Below are 21,201 nucleotides of genomic sequence, written 5' to 3'. Positions count from 1 at the left end.
AATAAAGTGATTTTAAAAAAGAAAGATGTCAGGGGTAAGGAATATTCACACACACACACACATAAAACCAACTTACCAAATGCCTTCTTAGGTTCTATTAACTTCATGGTAAAGAGTTCCTCTTTTTTTAATTCCTTTAACTTCTTAGCAACATCAAAATGACGCCACCCAACAATATTTTCTCCATTTATGGATTCAATGTGATCTCCCACACAGATTGTTTTAACTGAGTCAATTATGCTGCCCTCTTTAATTCTCTGAAAAAAAATTAAGGATATTGCTTAATGTAAAATAGAACTTTGTAACATTACTTTTCATGTTCTTGAGGCATAACATAGAATATATTAACATATTAACAATGCAATTTAATGCTCAGTTAAAGATGGAAGACCAAGCAACAAAAGACAACCATCTTACCTCCAACCATTCTTCTTCTTCCTTATCATTCAGAATTCAGCCCCATCATAGTCACCACCTCCTCTGAGAACCTCTTCCTGACACCTTCCCCAGCCCACTCCCCCGAGATTAGGTAAGGTACCACTCTCATCATGCTTCTACGGTACTTTTTGCTACATATGCTGAGCTCTAAGCTAAGCACTTTATATTTACTGTCTCGTTTAATTTTAACAACCTTAATGAGAGTCTCATGTCATAGATTAGGAAAATTGAGACTTAGGAAGATCAAGTAATTTGCCAAGTTCAACATAACCACAGTGCAATTGTTTATTTACCTTAGGGATGGAGATGGTCTTATTTACCATTGTATGCCCTGTAGCTAGCACAATGCCTGCAGAGAAGAGTCCCTCCATAAATGATTATTAAATCATTTCAACATGAACCCCATTACATAAGAACAGAGCTTGAGCTTTTTCTACTGGCTATATTTTTTAAACCTTCACTACAAATGCCGTGACTCAAGACTTCATACAACCTTAGCTAAGAAAATTGACACTTAATAAAAGACAGGTGTGTTTACCGTTTGGGGAGCCAATAAGAATTATTTTTATAGCATCATTTTCCACTTATATATTTTAGGTGAGGAGAACTTAGGAGTCAAAGAGAAATTTCAAATTGATTATTCTTAAATCTATCTTACCTGGATACAATACTACAGCCAAAAAATGAGGGCTAAGACTTCCTAAGAGAGCACTAAGAATTTCTGAAGGAATTTTAGGAACAGGAACTCCAGAAAACTGTACAAATGACAACCCTGCAAAGGATAGACAAGTTCCTCCATGGAGATAAGAAGTGGAGCAAAATGAAGGCCACGATCAGCCTCAGGTGTCACAAATCCTTCCTTGGAATAACAGAATAGGAATACCAGGGGCTGCTGCTATCCTATATAATAAAAGCCTAATATGCTAAGTGTCCGGTCATCCAGTCATCTGTTTAACCAATCAAAACATAATATGCTAATGATATGCTAAGGCTGCTGAACCACTTGCTATGACGTGCACTGATCACCAGGGGGCAGACAGTCGACTGTTTGACCAGTTGCTATGACATGCACTGACCACTAGGGGGCAGATGCTCCAACCGGTAGGTTAGCTTGCTGCTGGGGTCTGGCTGATTGGGACTGAGCAAGACATGCTGGACATGCCCTGGAGCCCTCCCGCGGTCCCTCCCCAGCTGGCCAACCTCCCGTGTCCCTTGTCAGCCCTGATCGTGCACTTGTGGGGTCCCACAACCTGGCCTGCACCCTCTCATAATCCGGGACCCCTCAGGGAATGTCAGAGAGCCGGCTTTGGCCTGATCCTGCAGGCATAAAAGGCTAATATGCAAACCGACCGAATGACAGAATGACTGGTCACTATGACGCACACTGACCACCAGGGGGCAGATACTCACAGGGGGAGCAGGCCTAAGCCATCAGTCAGACATTCCCCCAAGGGCTCCTGGACTGCAAGAGGGCACAGGCTGGGCTTAAGCACCCCACCTCCCTGGTGCACAAATTTCATGCACCAGGACTCTAGTTATGTGATAAAAGTATGAGTATTCTTCACTCTTGCCAGGTAGAAGAATAACATCTGAATCAGCTGGTTGATATATCACTGTGTCCAATAGTTAAGAGAGATATTGATCTAATGTACCCCAGCATCTCCATAATATTGCCAAGAGAAAAAAAAAGTTGTAAAAGACTAACCTGGGAAGGTTGGGCATTTTTATAAAAATATATTTTTATTGATTTCAGAGAAGAAGGGAGAGGGAGAGAGATAGAAACATCAATGATGAGAGAGAATCATTGATTGGCTGCCTCCTGCATGCCCCCTACTGGAGATCAAGCCCGCAACCTTGGGCATGTGCCCTTGACCAGAATTGAACCCAGGACCCTTCAGTCTGCAGGCTGACGCTCTATTCACTGAGCCAAACCAGCTAGGGCAGGTTGGGCATTTTTAATTTTTAAATTTTATTACTAATATTCCAAAACTCGCAACAAGTTTCTTTTTTACCCTGAAATTTTAAAAGCACTGCTATGTTCATTGTAATAGTTACTATGCTTTATGCCAATGACACAATAATGCTGATTCAAACAGAGCTTATCACTATTACTACAATAGTTCATTATAAAGCAAAGAAACCAGAAATTTCATAATCTAACTGGCATTGTTTTATGATAAGTGCACATTAGCCTTATAAGCTATGGAAACAATGAAGGGTAACTACAACACACCACTCACAGAAACATAAGCCAGATTAAACAGAACACTAGAATCCAAAGAAACAGACAAACAAAAAAATCTCCATAGCCCATAAACACAGACAATGGTGAGGTGAAAGGCCTGGGGTGAGGTGGGAGCCAGTGGAGGGGGGCAAAAGGGGGGAAATGGGGGACATCTGTAATACTCTCAACCAAAGAAATCCCTAATATTCTGTCACCTAACCATTCTTAAAGCACTAGAGAATGTGAAAATCTGTAACTCTTGACTTTCTTCTTAATTTTTTATTCTAAGTTATTTCTTGATACCTTCTGAACCTATTTTTCTCAATCAACTGTACCATACAGATTTCAGTTTCACATATAATTTTTCATTTAAGACATGGTTATAATTTTGTTAAAAATAAGTGTTATATAAAACTAACTAAATAAAAGTCTTTAAAGACCTGTATGAATCTTACCGGTAAATTAATGGGCAGAGTAACAGAAATCCAGAGTCAGCTGGCCCTGTGAGTAGCCACGGAAGCCACCAGAGAGTGCCCAGACAGAGGGAGGGGAGGCAGTTACAGAAGTCAGCAGGTGAGAATCCAGGTGAGCAAGAGAAAAGTCAAAGCATATGTAATCATCACGGGCAGCAGATATGAATCTGGGATAAAGAGACAGGAAAGTCAATATAAGAAACTTGGTAGAAGAGTACCATAAGGTGAACCAGATACAGAAGTAAAGTGGGAGACATTAATTACATGTACCTGAGCCTTAGCTTCCTAAGTAGATAAAGAAGGAAGTGGCAATTGAGACAAATTTCTGAAATCTAATATACTTTGATAATCATAACCATAATTTGATAGAGATTAATAATTTTGCTAAAAGCACAAAAGACTAGGAAGGGGTAAAAAGAGGCATTAATTCTATACTTATATTTACTGCATCACTTAATATCATTCACTATAACACTCAGAACTTTCCTTCACCTGACTTTGGAGGTTGATGCTGAAAAAAGCAAAGGAGACATTAAATATTTTTTTGGAAGATAGGAATTTACAACATTATTAAACTTAGAGGTTCCCAACCATTTTAGATATTATGATAGTATCTTCCATTATTACACCCCATATATTTAAAGAACTCTGTCTTCTCATCACATGCATCAGCAGAACTCTAAGGTGGCCTCCCACCCTCCCCAAAGTCTTAAGCACCAGATTCAAAGTTGTTTGAGCTGCATGCCCCACCGCCATGGTCAGCAACTTTGAGATCTGTGCTGCTGACCCTCCCAACACTGTCCTCAAACCTTATTCACATTTGGAAATAATTATTTCATTTACTCCTCACAACAAATCTAGGAGGAGGATATTTAATATCTCATTAGTGGATGAGGAAATCAAAGCACAATGAAACATGGCTTACCCAAAATAACACAGCTAATAAACAACAGAATTGAGTTTCAAATGGAGGTGGTATAATTATAAAATGCCATGCTCTTTCCACAAAACACTAAGAATCAGACAGATCTAACTAACCTAAGATCAAATATCTAGTTAAAAAAAGAAAAGTCAGATGAGATGACCTCAAGAGCAGAGTTTTTGGTTATAGCTGTCCAAAATGATCTATCACTTTGGTAATCATTTGGCAATACATAAATGTATCAAATCAATATGCTGTACAGATTAAACTTACATAATGTTCCATATGTCAATTTAATCTCAATAAATCTGGGGGAGAAAATGACCTATCACCTTTGAACTCTGAAATCTCTTTTTTGACAACCCCACCTTTCCACTTTACTTTTGCTTACTTCTCCTAAAGCTGCTCTTCATCCATATCATAGCTTCCAGATCTCAAATATTAGTTATTTCCTCAGATCACTTCTCTTCTGGCTTTACCTGCCTCTTCTCACATGTTCTAACTTCCATCCTAGAATCCTCTGGCCCCTTGAACTTGCATGTTTCCATCCTTACTGACTATTAGTTCTGGGTAATTAAGTAATCAAAAAGTTAGAAATATATAAATACCATATTTCTCAAAATAATGATCATGCTAAATAAAATGTGATTAACTTAATTCTACTAAAGTAAAAGTACCCCAAATCATAAATATTTCTACAAGAGGATATTCTATAATGACCATTTTGTGGATATTTATAAATCACTTAATTCAAAATAAATTTAGTTTTCTTAAGTTAATTTAGCCTCATTCCTTAATCACCTGGTATAAGCCCTTATTTCTATTTTGAATCAAAGTATAAGTCTTCTCTTAAAGTAGGGAAGCAGCTAACAATGGCTCAAATAACCACTTGTTTTTATATAGCTCATGAGATATGAGTGATTCTTACATTTTAAGTGTTTGGGGGGAAGAATAATTGTGACATGTGAAAATTATACTAAATTTAAATTACAGTGCCTATAGATAAAGTTGTACTTATTTAGAATACATCTATGCTTATCATTTAAGTGTTGTATATAACTGCTTCTGTGCTGCAATGGCTGAGCTGAGTAGTTGCAACAGAGAGTGTGTGACCCTAAATTATAATGAACCCTAAAATATTTACTATCTGGCCCTTTATAGAAAATGTTTGTCAAATCCAGTCTTAAAATGTTATAAGAATGTAAAGATTTTGTTTTTTAAATATACTCAATTTTCTGACTGACTTATATATATATACTAGTGGCCCTGTGCACAAATCCATGCACAAGTAGCTCGCTCCCACTTGCCTCAGCTGGCCGCCCCCCCCCCACCGCCACTCCGTAGCCCTTCACCGCACGTAGCTTGCTGCCCTACCCTCCTGCTGATTGGTCGTTACATGACAGCATCCTGACCAATTTGCATATTACTCTATTATAAGTATAGAAAATTTTTCCTGGGAAATATTAAGACTTCAGTACTAAAATCATAAATGTTTAAGTCTGTTATCTTTTCACCTGAAGAGTTTGGGCCATGCAGCACTATTCAATGTATTTATCTGCATTGATCTCATCCCTTAATTATGTGATGATTTGTTATTATTACTATTATTCAGGAACTAGCTATCTATAATAATAAAAGAATAATATGCTAATTAGACTGGACATCCTTCAGGATGACCTTCCCAATGAAGCCGGGTCTTCGAGGGAAGTCCGGGTCCTGGGTGCCAGAGGGAAGCCGGTGCTGGCAGCCAGAGGAAGGAAGGCCTACCCTTGCACGATTTTTGTGCATCAGGCCTCTAGTCAATTATAAGTATGTAAAACATCTCATATGTGTCATCATTTTATACTTAAATAATCCTATAAAGTAGGTGCTAATATTCCCATTTGAGAGAAGGCATAGAGAGGTTTAATGACTTGTCCAAAGTCACACAGCAAGTTAATGAGTGGTTAAACCTAGACTAAAAGCAGGCCTGTCTGATTGTAAGTCATGTTCCTACGCACTGTACTGCCTTCCTAGGCTTGGAATCCTCCCTCCTGACCTTCCCCTTGTCTGAAGCCCTACCACACTTTCCTACTCTGACTTCAACTACCCAACTTCCAGCCACTGCTAAAAGCATATCAAATACTCACTTCAACAACACATACACTAAAACTGGAACTATGCAGAGAAGATTACATATCATCCTTGCACAGGGACCATGCTAAACTCTTGCAAAGTCCCTTTTTTTTTTTCTGCTTATCTTGGCAAAAGTAAACTTGGAAATGGTGAGCCAGAAATTAATGAAATTGATTGCTTCTACCGGGTGGGGGAAATGAGTAATGGGATAGAAGGGATGGGGGGTGGGGGGAAAGTAACACATCTCTGAATATCTTTTAACATAGTTTTGACTTTTGAATCATGTTAATATTTCACATATTCAGAAAAAAAATAAGTCAAGAATGAGAGGAATAACTCAACCTCAACTGAGAGAAGCAATTGGATTCAACAGTATTTCAAATGAATAACAATTATGGGGGCCATGGGAGCAGGAGAAAATCAATTCCCAGAAACTTTTGAATAGAATCCTTTGATTATATACATCCATTTAGTTTAAAGACAAAAGATGCATACAAATCCTAAACTCTTCTTAATAGGTCTATTTTTCACAGTATGACTATAGCAATTCTAAAACTACTCTATGTATAGTGTAATACTAAGCAAATGAGAAAATATTTCAATGATTTTGAAAAGTATGGGGAAACCTAGAAGAACTCTGTGGGCAGGAATATGATTGGAAGCATAATAATCTATAATAATAAAAGCATAATATGCTAATTAGACTGGACATCCTTCTGTCCTTCCGGGAGTAAGCTGGGGCTGCAGCCACCGTGGCTGCGAGGGAGGGATCCAGGCAGCTGCCTGGGCTGCGAGGGAGGGATCCAGGCAGCCGTGACTGCGAAGGCCTAGTCTTGCACAAATTTTGGGCATCAGGCCTCTAGTAAATTTATAAATTCTAAAATGCATGTTTTTTAACCCTGCCCCTGAAAGGACCTAGAAACAATGACACTCCAGCAGCAATGAATGAGTACAACAAGTATCCAATCTTGATTTTGAAATATCAGTCCTCACTAAAAAAACAAGAGCTCCTTACAGAAATGGTTGATTCCAGACCTGGGGAAAAAAACATATAAGGTGAAACTAGAACATCTTGTGCCAAAAGGAAAGAACTGCTCACCAAAATGACAGGAGCTGTGTCAAAAGGATACAGGAGCAGCTGAGGGGGATTCCTGCAGGCCACTCTCAGAGGATTTGAGCATCAAAGAAAACAACAGTAATGGACCATAACCCACTGAATAAAATAAGAAACCAGCTGTCCGTGCTGATAATAGATAAGCAAAAAAATAAGTGGAGTGCTTTTTTCAATAGAATGTTTTAAAGAAATATGTAAGGAATGATGAAATTAGAAAAACTGCCATTTTACAACCATTATAATAAAGACTGATTCTGGCAAAACTTACCAATAGATGCAAAATCTGTGGGGTACAAGTAAGAGAATAGGATATTTTCATAATCTCATAGTATCTCCCTACAAATTGCTGCAAAAGAAAATATAACTCTGCAGTGAATAAGACTGGCAGACACTCACTTAGACAAGTGACAAAAATTAACGTCATAAATGAGACAAACCAACACGACACACCTTCTAATGAAGTACTCTGAGAAGGACACAACATCATTTATCTAATTTTCCTGCCAAAAATGCATAACCTGCTTTTCAACATGAGGAAAAATCATAAAAGCCCAAATTGAGGGATATTCTATAAAAGGCTGAGGAACTTTTCTAGAATAAAGATGACTAAAAAGACATGACAACTAAATGAAATCCATAATCCTATTTTGGACTTATTCTGGGGCGGGGAGGGGAGCTATAGAGGAATTTATTAGGACAACTGATAAAATTGCAATATGGACACATTAGATTAGTTTAAAAGCATTTGTCACTGACATATTTCCTGAATTTCATAGTTGTAATATAGTTATATATAAGAGAACATCATTGTGCTAAGTAACTGCATTCTGAAGTATTAAGGGATAAAGAGCAGACATATGCAATCCACCTTTTCAAATGGTTCAGGGAAAATTACATGTATGTCTATGTGTGTGTCTGTACACACAATACATGTGTGACAGAGAGAAGAAAGCAAATGTAGCATATGGTAGAAATTGGAGATCTGAGCAAAGGGCTTTATAGGAGTTCTTTATGTTATTATTACCTTCTTTCAGTAAGTTTGAAATTATCCCCCCTCAATTTTTAGAAAATCCCGGCAACTGTGTACACAGTATAATACTCTTTTCTCTTCTAAGTTGAACTATATGTCATCAGTTTGGTGTATGTACCACTTCTCTTTGCCATCATGTTCTCTGTCTCTACGGGGCCAGTGACTAGAGCTCTGAGGCAGGCACGTGTTTGACAAGGCATCAAATAAAAAATAGAAACACAAAGCTCTGAACATCAGAGGCTAAGATATAAAAAATCCATGCATGTTTGCAAAACTTCCAAGCCCTTCCCTGCTGACATTAGAAAGGCATTGCTGCATGTGCCCCATGTCCTGAGCTTCCCCCAGATAATCCCACATGACTTTCCAACTCACAGACTTTCCATTTGGTCACCCACTCAACCTTCAGCACTGTCCTATCTTTTGCACAGCTAAAAATAGCTATTCTATCAAACGGGAAGTTAAATAAGGTACTATTTACAATAAGAAGATAACTTCCCTAAGACTATTTTTTTAATGATGACAGTGCATCAGCAAATCCAGGATTTGGACAAAGTACAGGCATGGAAGCATGCTCTGTTGCATGAAGTTTATCATGTATTCTTAGCTCGGTAGTAGGACGGCCAGCTCTGGAGTCAAATCTCTTGGAGTCAAATCCTGAATTTGTCCAGCTGGAAAACTTAGAGCAAGCTACTTAGACCCCCTGGTCCTGTTTTCTACATCTGTAAAATAGAGGTTGATAATAGTGCCCTTGGATGAATCTCAGGCATTATGTTGAACAAAAGAAGCCAGAAACAGTAGAGTACGTAATATATGATTCTACCTATATGATGTTCAAGAAGAAGCAAAACTATGGTGATAGAGGTCAGAAGAGTGGCTGCCTTTGTGGGGAAGAGCTAAAGATACTGATTGGGAAGGGAGTCTTCTGGGTGGTAGAAATTAAGTTTTCCTTCATTTGGGTGGCGGTTACACAGGAGTAAATATATAAATATTCATTAAGCTGTACATTAAAAATTTGTTACACCTCAACAAAAAAGTAAATAAAATGAAAAACACAGTACCAACCAAATAGAACTATTATAAGGATTAAATGAGAAAATGTATGCAAAGTTCCAAGTTCATGATAAGTCAGTGTTCTTACAACTACTTATTACAATAATAGAACTGTTATTTTTAAGAGATGAATCTACTTTTCTTTTCGCCACTCCTCAGTTCTTATAGTTTTTTCATACCATTTCAAACTTCCTTCTCTTGCCTTTGCAGCTCCATAGTGCTCTCTTTGTATTTCAGTAAAGGAATTATAACATTTAGGAAAGTTTGAAGAGTATTTTTAAAGAAGTAAATAAGATGGCCAAAAGTATGTGCACTTGGAAATAACACTAAATCAGAAAATCAGCATGGAAATCATCAGATGTTAATGAACTACAGACCTAAGAGAGTTCATATGGATGAGTAGGCACCAGGGCCAGGTTTTCAGTAAGTTCTAAATTCTAGAGGAAGTTTAAACTGAACAGAAGAAACTCAAGGAAAGGGTAAACAAAAAACGATGTCTTTAAAACATTTTTTAATGAACCATTACCAATCTATCCATCCCTTCTTAGCTGGCTCTTATCCTGAAGTTCATTTCCAACTGTCTTTGACCTGGTAGATTTTCTTAAGTGTTACTCTCAGGTCACACAGGAATTTTTTAAGACTTACCTTTATAAAAGCACAGCCAATACCATTATCTGTAATGGTGAGACCAAGTGAATCCTCAGATTTATACACATTCACTTCTTTTTTGATCCCTTTCACATGGGCAAATATGAAATCTTCAAGACCTATTTGTGATCCTAAGAGTTTTTCCATGTCAACTTTAGGTGTGTTTAAAGTGCAATATAAGATCTGCAAGAAGAAAAAAACATCTTAGGTCAGTTTCCATCAGAAAAACATTCTGGTCATTCATTTACTTAATAAATATTTGAATGAAATAGTCCTGATTTATGACATAAGAGGTTAGTTACATCAATAAAGTACAGGATAGGAAATATTGTCAATGGCGTGGTCAGGTGCTAGAATTTCAGGGGAACACTTTGTAGGGTATGGGATTGTCTAACTACAGGGCTGTATACCTGAAACTAATACAAAATAACACTAAGTGTAAATGGTAATTTTAAAAAAGCAATTTAAAAAAAGGTTATATCAACAATTTTAGTTACTTTTTATTGTTTCCCATAAACCAGGCTCTGTGCTAGGCAATTTACATCCAGTATCTGATTTAATGCTCACAATAACTTTGTAAATACATTATCATCTCCACATTACAGATGAGGAAATTGAGTCTTAGTGAGAGTAAATAATTTGCCTTAGGTCACTAAGCCAGTACTTGTCAGTCAGGACTCAGATCAGGTCTTGCCAATTTCAAAGTGGTTTAATCTTCTGTCACCTCCCATTTACAGTGCTGAAATCAAAGATTGTGTTCCCAAAGGTCAGGTCATGCTCTCTATGCCACAATGAAAATACATGCAAGACTATTTTTAAAAACTGGTAAAAAAAAATTTAATGAGGAAAATTTTATTTTACATTACAGTGCTTGAGAAAAGTAATTTAAGTAGTGAATGAGGGGCTAAAATAAAAATGTCTAAAGCATGTCTAAAATGGACCTTAAAGATTAATCCAATTCCTTAATTTTAAAAAAGAGGAAACTGAATTCTGGAGCGTGTAATGCAGCTTGCCAAATTCACATGATGGTAGAGACAGAATAAAAAACTGGAACACTGGAAAGTTGTGTGGAGATTTTAAAGGCACTTCTTATGTTGATCAAGTTTTTATTTGACCTCATTTTCCTTCAAAAATAGGATTCATTTTACTGAAATCTGCCCTGCTATTCTTAAGTTTGTCAACCATCCTTTGGGTAATTTGTGGGCCCACATACAAAACTATGGAAGAGGAGAAGGAGGATTGGCCTTGGTTTAGAAATAAGGTTTAACGAACATTTATTGAGTAAATTTAATGTACCAAACCGAAGAATGACATTTTAACAGAACAGTTTTATACCAAAATGGCTAAATGAAAAATGTTTTTAATTTTTAGAGAGGGAGAGGGACAGAGAAAGAAACATCGATGTGAGCGCAACATGGATCGATCGGCTGCTTCCAGCACGCCCCCCCCCCCCCACCAGGGATGGAGCCCACAACCTGGGCATGTGCCCTAACCCTAAATTGAACTGGCAACCTCCTGATATATGGGATGGTGCTCAACCCACTGAGCCACACTGGCCAGGGCTTAACTTTTTTATTAAGGAATATTTGCCACAAATATTGTTAGTCCTTTCATCCCGGAGCCTTGCTCCAACCCTCTCCCTATATTTCTAAGTTTCACACCATTCCCAATTCCCACTGGAACCTTGAGTCTTAACATATCCATGAATCTCAGAAGCCTCATGAATCTCAGAAATGGTATAATTACTAATTATCAAATGGCTTTTTAAGCCACATAAAAATGTATCTGAATAGAAACAGCTCTCCCTCTTATGCAATTAAAAGTCCAGCGTGGCCTGCACAGCTCTGACCAAACCTCAGAGGTGTGTGAAAGAAGCTAGAGATGAGGACAGGGCAAGAGGCCTGCAGGGTACCAAATAAAAGCTGACAAGGAAAACTACTGCCCCCACCCTTTCCCCTTTTCATCCAAGTCTATGAGCTGTGCTAACTGGTTGGCCTTTAAATTTAACCCTTTCTGTTCTCAGTGAGGACATAATATATTTGACTTCAAAGTTAGTAAGTTTTTGCAAATGTTCCCTACTGTAAAAATTGTATTATTCACAGAAAAAAAAAAAGTCATTCAAGACAAGAATGGCTCATATTTCTTATTTTAATGGTAAATCAATGGTTTAATTAGCCCACTAGCAAAAATCATTAATAGTGGGTGGAGGGTGAAAGGAGTATGCATAGAAAGCAGCTTTTCCTGACTTCCTTTCTCAAAATGATGAGAAGCGAATAAAGAAATAAACTTAGTTTTCTCCTTGTTCTTTTCCCATGAATCTGTTCATGGTATTCATAGTGGATCCAAAACACCAGTAATATAAAAGCAAATTACCAGGTAGACAGGAAATAAAACATTAAAACATACTGATAATATAACAGAGCTGGCGGGGGGAGGGAGAGACCCAAAAAGGAAATCGCACGCAAAATGAAATTCTAGTTCGTAAGCTGCTTCCTTTATTTCCATTTTTCACATGATTCACTGCAGAGCAACTAGATTTCCTGTAGGTATACCCCTTTTCCACTGTGTTCTCTCCCCTGCAAAATAATGTTCCATTCCAGGTAGCCAACAGTTGGCAGACAAGGCATCATTTATTTTCTGGAGGAAGGAGTGGAGCCAGCTACATCCTTCATGGAATGGAGCTCCACAGGGAGCCGTGTTGAATACCTGCAGGAATGTAATGGTCCCTGGGAGGTGGAGTAAGGGCTAGCTCTCAGCAGCAGCAGGTAAATAAAGCTCCATGGCTTCAGATCAGCTCTTCACGGGAGAATAACAACCTAACACTCAAACAACCTCAAGGCACAACTATCAGCAAGTCTATCTGTAAGTATATGATAAAGATCTAGAAATTCAAACACATCCTCTGTACTGTATTTTGAACTAAAAAATAAGAACGTGAAACACCACGTTCTAAATGTTGCATTCATCTACTCACCACTTGGGGCACCTGCCTTTGCCAGGTTCTGTGCTGCACTCTGGATGTACCAAGAGGAGTATGACCAGTCCCCATATACAAGGAACTGCCTGGCTGGCAGATGCTCCACTGAGGTACCATGAGGCAACATGAGCCAGTTGTAATTTATTAAAATCCATGAATATTTAAACCAAAGGAAACTCAAATACATATTGTAAACTTTCCTGCTTTCATTCATACATTTCCTTCCATCCAAAATCTGAAATGCCTGTCTGCCCACTCCATCCCTATGCCCTTGTCCATTGACACTCTGTTCAAATGTGACTGCCCAGGTGGAATCAATCACGCTTTCCACTTTTCTCACATCATTTAAATCTCGTACCTCACGGCAGTGTCTGAGTCACCTTGCCTTGAAGACCAGTTGCTGTAACACATATTTGTCACTCTCACTCTGAGAGAGATGAGAACCTGGTCATCTTCCTCTCTCCGAGAATGTCTAACAGTGCTCTGCTCAGGTTATATCCCAAGGGCATTCACAGTACACATCCACTTATCTCACTGAATACAACATAGCTGTGTACTAGGTTGTATTGTCCTCATTTTGTAGATGAGAAAATTATGATTTTATACAATTAACACAGCTATAAATGCTTAATGGTAAAAGATTTTTTTTAAATAACAGGAAAAAACACAGTGAGGCAGTTATATTATCAATGTTCCTTTAAGAAATATTTGCTTCCAGAGTATAAGTATACTAGATAAGATGTAGTACTCTCAAGGCAAGGTGTCATATAAAGAAAAATATCTATTATTAGATAAACCTTTCTGAGGTTTTTCATTATAAACTGTAATGCTTAACATCTTCTGGGGTATCTATATTTGGTGTTGCACCACCATCATTGCCAATATTCATAGGAGAGAATGAGTACTCATGACTATTCGATTATCTAGAGCAGCAATGCCCAATAGAAGTATAATGCAAGCCACATAATTTTCAATGTTCTAACAATCACATTAACAAAAGTAAATAGAAGAAATTAATCTAATTTAATTTCCTCAATTATATAACGCCATACACCCAAAATATAATTTCAACATATAATAAATATAAAAATTGAGATTTTTTTTTTATTGATTTCAGAGAAGAAGGTAGAGGGAGAGAGAGAGAGAGAAACATCAATGATGAGAGAGAATCATTGATAGGCTGCCTTCTGCATGTCCCCTACTGGGGATCGAGTCCACAACCGGGCATATGCCCTTGACCAAAATCGAACCCCGGACCCTTCAGTCTGCAAACCAATGCTCTATCCACTGAGCCAAACCGGCTAGGGCAAAATAATTTCCATTTTTATTAGGTTTTTAAGATCTGGTGGTTATTTACCCTTACACCTTACCCTCAATTTGAATTGGCCACATTTAAAGTGCTCATTATCCATATCTGGCTAGCAGCTATTATACTGGGCAGTTCAATTTTAGAACGTCATGTCTTTATCAGTTTTGTACTTTGTATTTTTTCCATCTCCATATGTCTACACATGTTGTTCCCTTAGCCAAAAATGTCATAGCTTAAACACAACTTCTAAACCCAGTCTGTGTATGTAAAAAAAAAAAAAAAAAAAAAAAATTTCCCATCCAATAAAGCCTAGCTAAAATACTACATTTTCTATTATTATCACCATAGGCTAACGTTACTTCTTCGTCTTCTATATACCTATTAGACTTCATACACCTTTTATGAGACTTACATGCTCCTTTCTATAATTTTAGTATGTAAAGAGTTATCTTATTGTCTTATTTGTCTTATTGTGTGCCTATCTACAGGAGAAATGGATTAATGGGAGGAGAAGCTGTTGCCCTTTGGGGCCACATGATGGAGGGCCTTACACTGCTTTCATGCAGGACATCAATATCTATAGTATCCATTCCCCTCCCTCCTGATTTTCCTTGGGAAACCTTTCCTTCCCATGTTAAGCCACATGGTAGCTTCAGTGACAGTGACCCCATCCTCAGTTTCACAGGGAATGAATCATGATTAGGTTTAAATCCATTATGATTAATTCGGACTTTAATTTAAGCCAACAATATCCAAGAAAAAATTTGTTGAGGATTCTGGGGAAAGAATCCTCTTTTCCATGGAAACTATCGAAAAGGTCTCTCCCTCCCTTGTTCCCTTCCTCTCCCCTCTTCCTTGCTTCCCCCCTCCTCCATCTTCCCCCTCACATGGAGTCCTAAACTACTGCAGCCACCATTGCAATATTAGAAGAGTGAGCCTGGGGACAAAGCCAACACATGAAAAAAGGCAGAGCCTCTGGATCCAGTGTCTTACTTAAAGGGTGGACACTGAGAGTTGTCTACCCTTTTCCCCTCTTAACATAATCTGCAGATATCAAGTATCTATATCTCCTATGTCTTGTAGAGGAAAATGATTCATATCCTCTGTTTCAGGCATAAGACAAAAACCAGACTAAGTGTTGATTTAGGAGTAGGCATATGGCCCAATCTTGGCCAAAATGATATGGGAGGAAGACATCCAGGAAGCTTATGGAAAATATTTATTTTTTACTAGGAAACAAACAGTAAAAGATATCTTCTTCTTCCCCTGGATGTTGCCTCATCTGTATATGGTCTAGGAATTTCCTGCACCATCTTACTTACCAACTGAGCAAGACACTAATGCCAAGAAAGGCAAAGCAGAGATGGAGTAGGCCTAGGTTGTTGACATTGGGAGTTGATCTATTTTCCAACTATGGAGCCCACTCTGCCTTGCATAAAATAATGCTTTTGTTTAAGCCACTTTGAATAAATAGTTTTGTGCTACTTGCAGCTGAAAACATCCTATATGTTATACAGTCCTATCCCAGAACATTTAGTTACATGAGCCAATAATTTCACCAGCCCATTCCGGATTGGATTTTCTGTTGCTTTCAACTAAAAGATTCATGACTAATAGAATCATTATCCTTTGGATCTTCATAATTCTTCACAGTTTACAAGTTCTTCCTACCTACTTTAAAAAGAAAACTGAGGTGCATGGTAAATTGTGTTTCCTTTAATGCATTAAGATATTATGCAGTTATCTTAATTTCATATTCTATCCTCTCTATCAAAAATTTCAGGAACAAAAAAAAAGTGCCAATATTTCCAATATCAGCAAAATAAATAGGTCTCTAAAGAGGAGCTATGTCATCCTTGTAATGATTGTTAAAAAGAAAGAAAAGGTTATAAAAGGAAAGAGAAAAGCACAATGAATTTAGAGGTAAGAGATCTGGATCTATATTTTTAAAATATATATTTTATTGATTTCAGAGAGGAAGGGACAAGGAGAGAGAGATAGAAACATCAATGATGAGAGAGACTCATTGATCGGCTGCCTCCTGCACCCCCCTACTGGGGATCGAGCCCACAACCCGGGTATGTGCCCTGACCAGGAATCAAACCAGGACCTCCTGGTCCACAGATCAATGCTCATCCACTGAGCCACACTGGCCGGGTGTATATAAAAATGCTTTTTAAAATAAAAAGCTCTATATGAAGGTTATTGTTATTATTCCTAGAATACAGGTGCTTCTTGAATAATATCCCTATGCTTAACAGCTTCTTAAATTGCATTGCTTTTCCTAAAGATAACAGATTTTGCTGCTTTTTAATGTCACAACCAGAACAAATTTCATTTTCCCCCATAAATTACATTATCCTTCAACTTTCTTTTGTTGTTGAAAGATAATTCATAGACAGTAATCTTACCATGCCTCTATATACCAATTGCTACTTTATAGTTCTTCTATGTTTATTCATCCTTGAAACTCAATATGGCTAGGATGATGAAAGTCTGAATTACTGTGTAGAGCCCATTAACATACCACAAACAGATTACAAATGTCTCAAAAACACATCAAAATTCATTTCTACAACTCCAGGAAGTTCATTTTCAACTTTCTTTTGTTTAGTGCTTTCCTTAAACAGGAACTGGGTTGGCCCAAGATTCCACATGTTCCAAAAATCTCTGGAAGAAATTATGGGTTTGTGTAGCTGGCATGCTTATATTACATTATTTGTGGATATGATTTTAAGTATAAGCAACTGGAACAGTTACCTCTTGTGGTTATCTAAAACAGCAGTGTTACTAAATATTTTAACACTACTTTCCTACATCTCAATCCACCCCCAAGAACCTTGCTAACTTTTTATATTTTCTAAAGTAAGCATTATAGAAATATCAGCCAATGTCATTATAGAAAACAAAGAAAAGGAAGTGCATAATAATAATAAACCTGGTAATTAACGAAGCCATACTTTCATCAGAAGTTAATACCACACCTTTATACCCAAGAAAACCACTTGGATTATATTTCCTTTGTTAATGACCAATATTTTTATCTAGGCTGTTTTTATTATGTAAGTCTCAAAGACTTTTTCTCAAAAAGAAAAAAAAACTTACCTTACCTCTGTCTAGTTAATTACCCTTAAAACATCAGGAATTACAAACAACCTGAAACTAAGAACAAAATCATTATTAGGGGGAAGCATTACCCCTTTACTCTGAATGCCTGAACAGAGGAAGTAACTTTAGCCAAGCTACAGTGTCAGACTTGTGTTACTCCAAACTCTTCCCTAAAACTCTGTATGTCTTATCCAACATGACTCCCCAAAAAATATCCGGTAAATGTGTTGTATCAAGGAACTTCTAGAACTCAAACAATTCTTCAGCTACAGTCACAGTCTGAGGCACCCGCTCATCCCTCTTAGCTGTACTTAGTGTACATACTGGCTCCCACTTCCAGTAAAGTACTGTGAGAGTGAAGGAACTGGGGAGATAAAGTTCTAGAAGAATTTTTTTTTTTTAATCAAAAGTAAGGTCAAAGAAACACTAATTGATTCTTTATGTGTACCAGGTACTTTCACATATTATCTCATTTAATTTTTACAGCAATTCTGTGAGTGGTATTAGTATACCCATTTTTTTTACAGATTAGAAAGCAAAGGCTTAGAAAGATAAGCTGGCTTGTGGTGAAGTAGTATTTGGTACAAATGTAACCGCAGCCCTGACTGTTCAACTCTCTGCCACCTAATATCTGCATTCGGACACCTAAATTACTGATCACTTCCTAAAGCAACAGCTCAACTCATCTTGTGAGTGAGATTATCATCAGGCATTACTATGCCCTGTGTGCACAGGAGAAAACCAACTCAGACCCTTCAGGTAATTTGCCTAGGGTCACATGGCTAGTCAATAACAGAGTCAAAACTGGAATTCGGACTTTTGGGCTTTTCTAACCCATAATACTATACCGATGACGTAAATATAAATTCAGCTTTGAATTTAAAACCTCTAGAAGGCAGAGACTACGCAGTTTTGGTTTTTTATCTATATGGAGCCAAGTACACTGTTTATTTAGTAAACCACCCACTTCCTAAAAATGGTGAAGACAGCTTACAAAAAGTATCTGTGCATCATTGGACTTTAAAAGTCAAATGTATTGGGTGATTAATAAATATAAAAAATATTAATAACATTATTTAATTTGATCTATTTTAAATAAGTAATTTTTAAATTATTTCTTCCAGTTAAATCATTTTAAAACTGAGAAGTTATGCCCTGGCTGGTGTGGTTCAGTTGGTTGGAGCATCATCCGTATACCAAAAGTTTGCGGATTTGATACCCAGTCGGGGCACATAAAGAAGGCAACCAACAATGTTCTCTCTCAAAAATATGTTTCTCTCTCTCTCTTCCCCTCTCTCTAAAATCAATACGCATATCCTCAGGTGAGGATTAAAATATAAAATAAAACTTCCTAGCTACAATAACTTATTTGTATTATAAATACAGACATTTAAAATCTCAGTGTAAGCCCAAACCGGTTTGGCTCAGTGGATAGAGCATCGGCCTGTGGACTGAAGGGTCCCAGGTTCGATTCCCGTCAAGGGCATGTACCTTGGTTGCGGGCACATCCCCAGTAGGGGTTTGCAGGAGGCAGCTGATCGATGTTTCTCTCTCATCGATGTTTCTAACTCTCTATCCCTCTCCCTTCCTCTCTGTAAAAAATAAAATCTCAGTGTAATATACATAATAAATTTCTAAGATTTGTTATTAAAAATACATTTTTTTCATCATACAGTGCCTTTGCCTTAACCTTGTCAACAGTCACAGTCATCTAGAAATAAGTTCCACAGTTTAGGAAAGATATAAAATTGGCTCCAAGACAGAGATTTAGAAACCTGATACTGTATGCTCTATTTAGACCTTCACAAGGATATAGTACAAAGCCCTGCCTCGAACTGTGTAGAACTTTCTATAAATGATTCACTTCTAAATTAGCCATGTGTCAGCAGTGGCCAGCCTTAAATAAAAGGTGAATCATCCTTTGTACTCTTCCTTCTCTGGTACCACTACTTTTCTTCCCCTAGTATTTTTAATAAGCAAAATAATGTGACAAAAAGCAATATATCCAAAAACAGAGGGGGGGGGAATAAAATTCACATTTTTTAATCTACCAAATGACTTCCCAGAGTAAGCAAAATAATTACTTTATTTTGTTAGTGAAGTCTAATCAAAGCAACTATGTATCAAAGAAAGTCAAAATCTCCAATCAATTCTTGAAACACAGAAAAGGTTAAAGGAATAGGGTAAAGGATTTAGTCTTGCCTTTGTGGACATTACATAGACACTAACCCAACAAGTAAAATAAATCCAATGCGTGTCGCTATAAATAGCATCCTCTTCCACAATATTCTTCCAGTCAGAGGAGTTATCTGAGCTCCATCCTAGTCTAATAATGCTACAAGGTTACCTGCCAACTTTAAAGACATCATAAATCACTGCTATTGCCCTGGTCAGGTGCAGCCTCAAAGTTTCCGGCTTTCTAAACCACATCTTTTCTCAAAAGCCTCCTCTTGCTGGACACTTAGGAAGGAAGAAAACAGAAAGGGCAAGGAGAGACTGACAAGGAGCCATTTCACATCTCCATGGAAACAATGAGAGCAACACAGTAGGGCGGTTTGTGAAACATGATATTATGATTATCATTACTACTAAAAAGACCTGTGGTCAAACATTCCAGTTTACCAAATAAATACACAAATATAATTTATTTAAACATGGCCATTGGGTCCCAAAGGGTCCTTAAACACAATTTTAAAGTTTGACAGAATGCTCAGCACTGTTTTCATATTAGCACAGGAAGCGGACTCAGTCTTACAGTGAAATGTCTACAAAGCATGTGATATTTTACAACCGCCCAAATAAATCATGGAACACTGAAAAAGCAAGCATGGTGAGCTGCTCAGGTGTCAAGATGGAGTGATGGAGGAGGGTAGTCTATTTCTTACTATTTCCTAGAACAAAATTTCTGACAATAAAGATGAGCACTTTGTGGGAAAAACTGGGCCATGTGTGAAACTATAAACATCTTGAGAGAGAAAGACTGAAATTGATTTTTTTCTTCTAAAACTAGGACACCTGAAAGAAAATGTACTATAGAGTAGCAGGGTAAGAGGTGACAAAGGAAAATGTACTACAGGGTTCCCTAGGTGAGAGGTGACAAAGAGTTGAGGGAAGGGGGCGGAGGCTAGCTCACTGACTACCATAAACCCTTAAATTGTGCATTAGAAAATTTGAGAAGCATTAAAAAATATGCCAATAGGCAGGGCCGGTGTGACACAGTGAATTTAGCCCTAAATCTGGAGAGTGTGTGTGTAGATTCTTCTAGGCTCGGGGTCACCCAATTTTGAGCTATCTGCCACCCAGGGATAGAGAGCCCCCAGAACTGAGGCCTGGAAGAGGCGGAGAGGAGCTGCCAAAAATAGAATTCTGTCACAGAATCGGAGACACCCAGGCACAGCCCTGATGGAAAACTGTCACCTTTGCTTGGAGTTCTTACTAGCTCCTGCTCCCCATTCTGAGCCACTTCTTCCCACCCTCTTCGTGCCAACATTCCTGCCATGCCTGCCTGTGAGACTCCTGGGACTGGGCAGGCAGAGAAGAGGGGAGGGGGACCCAGCAGTGTCAGGGGGCTTCCCGAAGAAGCTGGCAGGCTCCCCCAGGACTCCATCCCAACTCCCAGGAATGTGTCACCAGGCTAGAGCCAGGACAAGGAGTACCAGAGTCCCCTGGCTCCAGGCTCCGTGCTGACACTGCGCCCTCACTACCTGCTTCTATTTTTATGACCACACTCCCCTCTCCCCACCTCATCCCTAAATGCCTACAGTTCAAAACCTTCCTTACTGCCCAGGAAACT

At 38.0% G+C, this 21,201-nt stretch overlaps 1 protein-coding gene across 1 annotated transcript in view; it reads right to left on the bottom strand.

Annotated features, from left to right (window-relative positions):
• The window catches only part of GIPC2 (GIPC PDZ domain containing family member 2), a 78,677-nt gene that overhangs the window by 41,212 nt on the left and 16,264 nt on the right, over nt 1-21,201 (bottom strand). The window contains exons 2-3 of the mRNA XM_008139459.3: nt 10,012-10,197; nt 77-257 (exon numbers count right to left, since the gene is read on the bottom strand). Of these exons, the coding sequence (XP_008137681.3) occupies nt 77-257; nt 10,012-10,197 (367 nt within the window). The remainder of the gene's footprint in view (nt 1-76; nt 258-10,011; nt 10,198-21,201) is intronic.

Source organism: Eptesicus fuscus, chromosome 9 (assembly GCF_027574615.1).
Source record: "Eptesicus fuscus isolate TK198812 chromosome 9, DD_ASM_mEF_20220401, whole genome shotgun sequence".
NCBI classification, from domain to species: domain Eukaryota; kingdom Metazoa; phylum Chordata; class Mammalia; order Chiroptera; family Vespertilionidae; genus Eptesicus; species Eptesicus fuscus.
This window is presented reverse-complemented; position numbering and strand designations above follow the sequence as displayed.